The sequence below is a fragment of the Thermobia domestica genome, unplaced genomic scaffold, assembly GCF_964235325.1.
Source record: "Thermobia domestica unplaced genomic scaffold, izTheDome1.hap1.1 HAP1_SCAFFOLD_590, whole genome shotgun sequence".
NCBI lineage: Eukaryota > Metazoa > Arthropoda > Insecta > Zygentoma > Lepismatidae > Thermobia > Thermobia domestica.
This window is the reverse complement of record NW_027656300.1, coordinates 71534-80077: the sequence shown is the minus strand read 5'-3', so window position 1 is coordinate 80077 and position 8544 is coordinate 71534. Positions and strand designations below refer to the sequence as shown.

The 8544-nt window shown below is 35.0% G+C and overlaps 1 protein-coding gene across 1 annotated transcript in view; it reads left to right on the top strand.

The window, feature by feature from the left end:
• Positions 1–51: 51 nt before the first annotated feature.
• The window catches only part of LOC145677068 (E3 ubiquitin-protein ligase parkin-like), a 38147-nt gene continuing 29654 nt past the window's right edge, over positions 52–8544 (top strand). The window contains exons 1-2 of the mRNA XM_081747747.1: positions 52–351; positions 6538–6739. Coding sequence (XP_081603873.1) covers positions 94–351; positions 6538–6739 — 460 coding nt within the window. The 5' untranslated portion in view covers positions 52–93. The remainder of the gene's footprint in view (positions 352–6537; positions 6740–8544) is intronic.

Genomic DNA, 8544 nt, shown 5'->3' with positions numbered 1-8544 from the left:
AGTAGGAAATGTTCACAGTAATCTAATACTCATTTTAAAAGAAAAAGAACATACCAGCTGATCCATCGCAATCCAAATAAACAGAATTGCGTTATGAGTTTTATTGTTGATTTTCTCTATCGGATTTTTAGAGGAATGCTACACTTATTGTGGTTTGGAAAGCAAACTCTTTCAAATACTTTAAGTATTTACGTTAAAACAAATACAGGTAATACTTTGTGTGTTAATTTGGACCCAAAATGGGATATAAAAAATGTGAAGGAGGTAGTAGCCCCGAAGCTGGGATTATCACCAGAAGAATTAAAAATAATTTTCGCTGGAAAGGAATTACACGATTCAATAGTAATTGAGGTAGGTTGTTTCAATATTCTTTATACTTATTCATATGTCGAAATCTATTTTTTGAAAGTAGAAGGTCAAATCTGGACAAGGTTTTACATAAGGCAATACATTAGCTATTTCGATCTTTGAAACTTTAGCAAATCTAATTAAAGGTAAGCTTTACAATACACGCCCCAGCTGCGAATCAATAAGTGGCCACTTTAAAAGGTTATTATGGTAGAGATAAGTGGGATAGAGTAAAAAGGGGTTAGCTTAGGATAGTATAGACTCGTTTTGTTACAATAAATTGGGTATAATTTTCTTGTGTCTGCATAAGCATACCAACTGAAGCGGGTATTGTAAAGTTTACCAGTAGTTAAATCTAGTTTGACTAAACGGTAAATTTTTCACGTTTCAGTGACAGTACTTTAGTAGGGCTCTTTAAGGCAGAGAGTGGCCAATTATAAAATGGTTTCGAATTTCCAACCTTCCTAACACAACTCCAAGTGTATTAAAATTTGGGTTTGCTTTATATGGCACATTCCAGGGCATTTATTCCGAAATTGGGCGTCCGCTTTCGCCACGTTTTTTCGCTGTTATCTCCTTTCAACACTTTCTTCAATTTGGGCATATATTCCGAAGTTGGGCGTCCGCTTTCGTCAAGTTTTTTCGCTGTTATCTTCTTTCCACACTTTCTGCAATTTGTTATTAGGTTCATTAATCCGTGCTCTTCACAAACTTTTAAAAGATTTTGCTCGTTATCAACGTATTGCTTCACAAATGTTAAAACTACTAGTTCATTGCCCTTGTACATTCGCCATGTTGATAACATAAATGCTAGTTTCTTTCCCACAATGCAACTGTTCGGTTACCTTGCGCCAAGTAGTTCCCTCCGCTCGCCGTATAGTCCCATGTTTATAACCGCTTATATATAACAAATAAACAGATTTTTCGAGATTCTTATACATTATCAAGCACACAAACGATCAAATTATCCATATCTTTCCTGTAAATTTTAAAAATTTTGCTGGAAACGGACGCCCAACTTTGGAATTTAACCCCATTCCAGTTCGTCTTCATACGTATCGAAAAGCAGGCCGTAGCCAGCCGAAAAATGTGTTGGGGCGGTAGAAGTTAGGGGGGGCTCGATCCAACCATATTATAGTTCATCATCGTATAATAGTCCATTTGCAAGCCCACCGTGAAAATTTTAGGAGGGCCAGCAACAATTTTAGGGGGGACTCGAGCTCCCTAGACCCCCGTGGATACGGACCTGTCGAAAAGTAGGACTGGTTTAAAGGTATTTTGTGACAGATGGTGAGGCATGCTTGGTGCAGTCGTGTCGACAAGTACGAAACGCATGCATCTAACTGTTGTGTGGTCCTTAGAAGATAGTGTTGCATCAAATTTACATCAGTGCAGGGTAAAGCAGGATGGCTCATGGGAAACAAGCGCGTTAGGGGAGGCGAGCATGCTCATAAAGGAAGATTTGTTTTTTCATCGCTTCCTAATACATGGTTGAATATAGTGATATTTTTTGTGTTTGTAGAATACAACGGAGAACGCATACAAAAAAATACAAGTGGAGTGGGGTGGAGAAAGTGTTTTCGTTAACTTTTCTAAATGCGCAATATTTCGATTTTTTTACATCTTTCCGAACATAAGTCATACGGAAAACAACTACAGGAAAGCCCTTGTTAAGGTCTTAAATAGGAGTTTCTACCAACCAATCTTTATAACTTCAATACGGCCAATTCTGATTAAATGGCACTTTCTTTTGCCAAATTGGCCAACATCAAAACCTGAAGTTGTTAAAGATGTGTAATCAATTAAATACTTGAATAATAAAATTACTAGGTGACTAGACGGTCTGAAGATGGATTTTTAATATAAAGCTACGTGTCAAGAAATCAAGGGGCAGAATGGGAAAGTGACATATGAATGAAGACAGGGAACCTATGCCGATCTACGGAATCACATGTGTGGGAGAGAGAGACAGGGACCACACTGAAGATTATATGACAGAAACAGAGCAAATGGAGACTGTAAGGCACCTACTTGTGTGGGTTCGTACTCTCAATTTGAAGTTGGTCCTGTGTTTAGCATTGGGTTTAATCATCTGAAGGGCTGCACAGCTTGCACATCGCTTTCTCTTATTGCAAATTTGTCAGGCCAATAAGTCCTGTGTAGTACTTCCCACTCTTGGACAAACATCCGCTCGAGGTCAATACTGGAGAGCATGCTTTCATTACACACACGTGATAACCTTGTGTTCATGGCGTTCATAACATGTTCCTGGTCCGCGCTATACACTGCCAATATTGTAGAACAAGGTTGTTATGAGAGTATCGGGTTTATGGTCTGGAATGGTATCATATAATGGATGTGGACACCTTGCATATATTTCCTCAGAATAGCGTGGCGAATGCAATCTATCGCGATGTTAACCAGCAACAGTATGTGTAGTGCATATGTCCCTAGGTTTCATTTAATTAACGATAATGACCGCTAGCACAGGTGGCCGGTAGTGAAGGAGTATCTGGTACAGTACAAGGATATAACGCGTGTGAAGTGGCCACCACACTCTCTGCTTTTAATCCAATTGAACACATTTCGTCCGATTATAACAGAAATCCACCACCTGGGATTTCGGACGAGTGCTTATGCAAAAATGGACTGTATTACAATAGGAGCTAATGGCTTGCCTCATCCGCAGTATGAAAACAATGTGTGCAACCTCTACAACCATTCGGATAATCAAACCCAATTCTGAACGTTTATGGAGATGTCAAACGGAACCGATTTGAAATTGATAGGATTTGAGTCCTCAAAAGGTAGGTGGCTTTCAGTCGCCGTTTACTATTTCTGTGTCATTAGACCTTTACCGTAGTTCCTAAGTATCTCTCCCACACGTTTGATTACGTAGATCGGCATCAGTCCCTGATTTTATTCATGAGTTACTTCCCCTTATGTCTGTTAACTTCTGGACATGGATTTATTAAACATCCATCTTTGGGTCACCCAGTCCTCTAATGATTTAATTGCCCAATCATTTTATTAATTAATCACCTTAAATAACTCCCAATTTTTGATGATTTGGCAAATGAAGATGACATTTAATTACAAATGACCATATTGAAATTATAAAGTTTAGTTGGTAGGAAACTCTGTATTATAAGGCCTTAGTGAGAGCTATCTGGCTATTGTACCCCCTATGATTTATGTTCAGAAAGATGTCAAGATTCGAATTATCGCACATTTAAGAAATTTGACAGAAGCTGTTTTCCCATATGAAAAGTGTCCGTTACTAATAAGTAAGGGTAAGCAAGAAGTATTTTATAATTAAACCTTAACTAGTGTGGTGGGAGTATCTGGTACGCAAATGGTGTGATACGTGTCAAAATGATCCAAACATTTTTTTAAGCTAAGACGAACAATATGAAAACATTTTCTAAATGTTTATTCACACCTTTCACGTCATTTGTGTGTATTAAATAGCAAATTACAATACAAATTTTAGGAAAATATGCTAAAGCTTGGTTTACATTTTCACAATAGCAAATTTTACCATCATATTTGTTTTGTTATCCGAAAAGCATTATTTATAATAATAAAAGTATTTTTTTTCTTTAATTATGTTCTAAACATGTCTTCAATATAGACACTTAGAATAAAACTAATCCACTGTTTAATTCTTGTTCATACAGCACACCTCACTCTACATGACAATTTACACATACTCTAACTGTGCAGTTTCCACAAATTGATCGTTTTCATTTCTTACATGATTCGATTGTTCACTGTCTTCATTTGTATCGTCTTCATTTTCTTCCTTATCGTCTTCACCCTCTGGAACATCAGTTTCAAATTCAGTGATATCCGAATAAGTTTCATCCAACACTGTTCATTGTATGTTCTTGTCACTTTATGCACTAAGTTTTGACGGGATGCCTGCCTGCCATATTTACAAAATGTAGTGTACAGATTGATATACAACACTGGGCACACACCTTAGTCAAAACATAGTGGTTAATAAAAAGACAGAGTTCGAAAATTTATCAAACGGTAGAATATGTCGAAACAAAATTTATAACCCAACCATGTGGTACTGTATAAGCCTTGAAGACCCGAGCGCGCTATAACTACTCAACTGAATGATACACGCTTTCAGCGACAACTGTTTCTCAGAGAACAATGCAAAAAATTCACCTACTGCTTGGTGCAACCATCTAGCGTGAGCAATAAAAAATATACATCCAGTCTTACTCGTTACAGCGATGTGAACCGTACCACACTAGTTAAGGGTTAATATTACCTAGTTCCGTTATTATGAATTATGTATTTATCTGTTGGTCTGTAAACTTATTCTTTTTTAACATTATACAAGATGAGCACAAAAACAGTCCCTGGTTTGAAAAGGGTATAACTTTAATATCTTAAGTACTACTCTGCTCAAACTTTCACAGTATTTACATGAACTCAAAAAGTTTTTGATAGTGTTGATTGGAATTGCAAATACGCGATGTACGTGCCGTCTAATAAGCAGAAGCCATCGAGATGATAATCTAGGTCCAACCACACTTGTGAAGCATAACCGATGTAATGGAGCTCATAGCTGTACTAATGGGTTCCTGAAGATCTAGGAGACCTAGTTTATGTATTTCCACTATCTACAATCCTGGATGATCTTCAGAAACGCATCAGAGCAGCTATACATTACATTATATCGGCTACGCTTCACAAAGTTTAGTTGGAGCTGGATTATCGTCTTGATGGTTCCCGCGTAATAGATGGCGCACACATCGCGTTTTTGTAATTCCAATCAACATCATCAAAAACTTTTTGAGTTCATGTAATGCGAATTACTGCGAAAGTTTGAGCAGAATAGTATTTATGATGTTAAAGTACTGTTCAAATCAGGGACTGTTTTGTGCTCACCGCATATATGTATCTTTTTATAAAGCCGTGAAGTATTAGTTCTCGCAGGGAGGAATCAATAAATTTGCATTTGAAAGAACATCAATAATTATTTACTTATAGGTACAAAGTTTCCAAATTATGCTTTACGAAAGTAAATCAGTAGCTACATTAGATTACTGTAATATTATTTTAAATATGCTTTTTGTTGCATAGGTACTTCATTATTAACTGTTAATATGTACGTAGTTGAAATTACATTAATATATCACTGTATTTTCCGAATATCGTCATCTGAGATTCAACACCATCTATCTCCAGTTTTGGCGAATTTGAGTTTTTGATACCATTAGAATCAGGATGGCGCACAATTTGGTTAAGTAGTACATTTATACCACGACAGATGGCCCTGTTATTCTCTCAAAGTAATAAATACCGCCTATGTTGAGGCTGAAGCTAGTTTTTAAACAGTTTTTGTTTTTCTCCTCTAAAATTGGTTAAATGTTACTTACACGGTATTGAATCTTTGATATATAACTTACTGTGTTCAAATGTGCGTTTAATTGTACTAAACGTTTTCAGCAATCTTTGTCGTCTTCGTCAGTAACTCTTGAAAACTCACATTCTTTACTTCTCAAAATGTCATTTTGCATTTTTTTTTTTTTTTTTTTAATTAATTCAGTTAAAAACTGGTGACATTTAAATTCCTATGAATGTAAATTCCTTGTACTTGAAAGACTTCTTTTGCACGATCTAGTAGTACGAACATTTTGCAATAAAACTTTTTTCCTAACGACATATGTATGTATTGTAAAACTAGTTTTGTGGCATTCTGTTCACCACTGGAAACACACTTGTACAGTTACTGTTGTGAGTATGAAGTTATAAGATTACATGGTTTATCAACTTACCACTCAGACACTGTAAATTTGTAACATGTAAACTTTTCGTAGAAGTTTTAATTTCTCTGACAAACAATGAACCTTTCAATAACTTCTTGATCTGCAGTAGCATTAAACCGATGAAAAAACACTTGATTTCACATTTTTAAATTATGTGTTAACTTTAAATCTGATCTGCTTTAGAGCCTCATCCTGTCTTCATAACATATCTTTTAGTGGGTATTCCTTGATAAAAATTAAATAAAAGAAAAATCAAAGTATCTGTTTTAGATATCAACATGATCAATATGTCAAGCATATCAACTAGTATTTTTCAAATATTTGGAGGTAGAAGTCCGGTGTATGTCTATTTTATTTTTTATTCTATGTCTGTAGTAAGGTAGAACTGTCTTTGTAGGAATGTGATTTGGGACAACAAAGTTTCATTCATGCTGTTAAAATAAAGCCAAACGTAAAGGAAAAGAATGCAGATAGTGAAAGTGCAAGCAATTCAGTTGGGACGACGGAACCTGATTCAGAAGGTTCGAAGCCATTAAATGAGACTCTGATGGACTTACAGCTCACAGGGAAAGAGAGAAAACGTTTGGAATCAGAGTCAGGTGAGTATAATTCTACTCAGAGATTAATTTGTAAGTTTGAAAGAAGTGGTTCAGTTTAACTAACCATGATTTGGTTTTGCTACGCTTCTTCTATGTTAACTTCTTGCTGTGTAAATCTTAAGGGCGAAACTCACATAAATGAAGACGATAGTTTTTTTCTTCTAAATTTGTAGAAGAGAAAAGAAACTTTAATAAATTATCTATAACATTTTCTTTATAGCTGTTGTTTACTTGTATCTTTCTTTTTTTTAAATCTTAAATCCTCGAACGATTAGAAATATCAAACGTTGTTGTATTAATCCGAGGAAGATTTGTAAAATTAATTATCTGATATTCTGTTTAATTTTATATTATTACTTTAAAATCTCATTCAGGAGTTCTACGATTGCCAAATTTTTCAGGTGATAAAAAGAAAGATTTTTAGCGAAATGCGATATTTAAAACCTATATATAACAAACACATACATGATTTCAGAGAATAAAGTATTGCTAGAATAATTTTAATTGGAAATGGACATTTTCGTTCCCTTTAAATGTTACACATAAAACACAAAAAGTACATTTTACAAATCTTTGTTCTTTTTGATTGTATTTTAATGAAGAGTTTGCATCTTTTAATAGTCTTACATTCTTTTTTATGGTTCAAAATACAATTTTTGTTTTCACTAACTTATAAAAACATTTGTATAAGTGACCAGGACTATAATTTCTTTATTTTAAAAAACGGAAGAAATTGTTTTACGAGGAAAATAAAAATGTGCAAGAAAAAGGTAAATCTTACGGGGTAAGGAAATTAGATCTAGCAATTCTAATCTCCCATTTGAGACATCACGACTGTAAATCTTCTCGGAGTGCTCCCGTTTCCTCCGTTTTTCTTTATTTTATCAATGGTTATATCACCATTCATTTGCATCTATCATCCATAATTTTAAGTCTTAAACGAGCTACGTTAAACCACAGCTGTCCATCTCCTATGTTCTGTAACTTCCCTCTCGCACTCACAAAATCAAAGAAACAAAAAAGAAAAGAAATGCATCCTTTTACACTTGCTCAGTACATGTAACCTTTGATATCTTCCTCTTTTTGCTACTGTGTTAAGTAGAACGTTTGTTCTTTGCTAGTTCGCTTGAATATTGCAAGTACTCTTTTTCTCGTCCTTACATCATTTTAATGGCGCGTTTTTAATCATGAGCATCCTTCATCTCAATTTGTATGGGCACCTTTGGTTCAAGTATATTATTATGAATTATTTATTTAAGTAAACTTTCAGATATAATTTACGAGGTCAGTTTTTCTCCGCACATTAGAGGTGTTGTAGCTTGAATCCACCTCATAAATTTTAATTTTCGTTTAAGTATAATATTGCCCATAGATAAGATATATATCGATCGATAGAGTACATCAAGCTGAACAAAATGAGTTTCTTGAGGATAAATTCACATGCGTAGTTTTTGAAATGAAATGAAATGAAGCTTCGAGTTCTGGTTATGCTTTTAGGCTTAAGAAGATGAATGATTCAGGAGGGTGAATGACGGGAAAATATTTGGTGGAAGGAAACGAGAGAATCTCGAGAAAACCCACAGACACGACGTTGTCTACTGCAAACTGACCTTGCATGGTATCGAACCAAAGACCCCCCCTCTCTACGTACTTTCCGAGAAAATCGAATTTTTTGGCGGTAAAAAAACATTTTGTTCATTGCTAATAATAAATGGTAGTTTCTATCCTGTTGAAACACGTCGTTTATTTATTGATTTAGTTGTATATAAAAATACACTGGTATATAAGAGATAACATTCATTGTT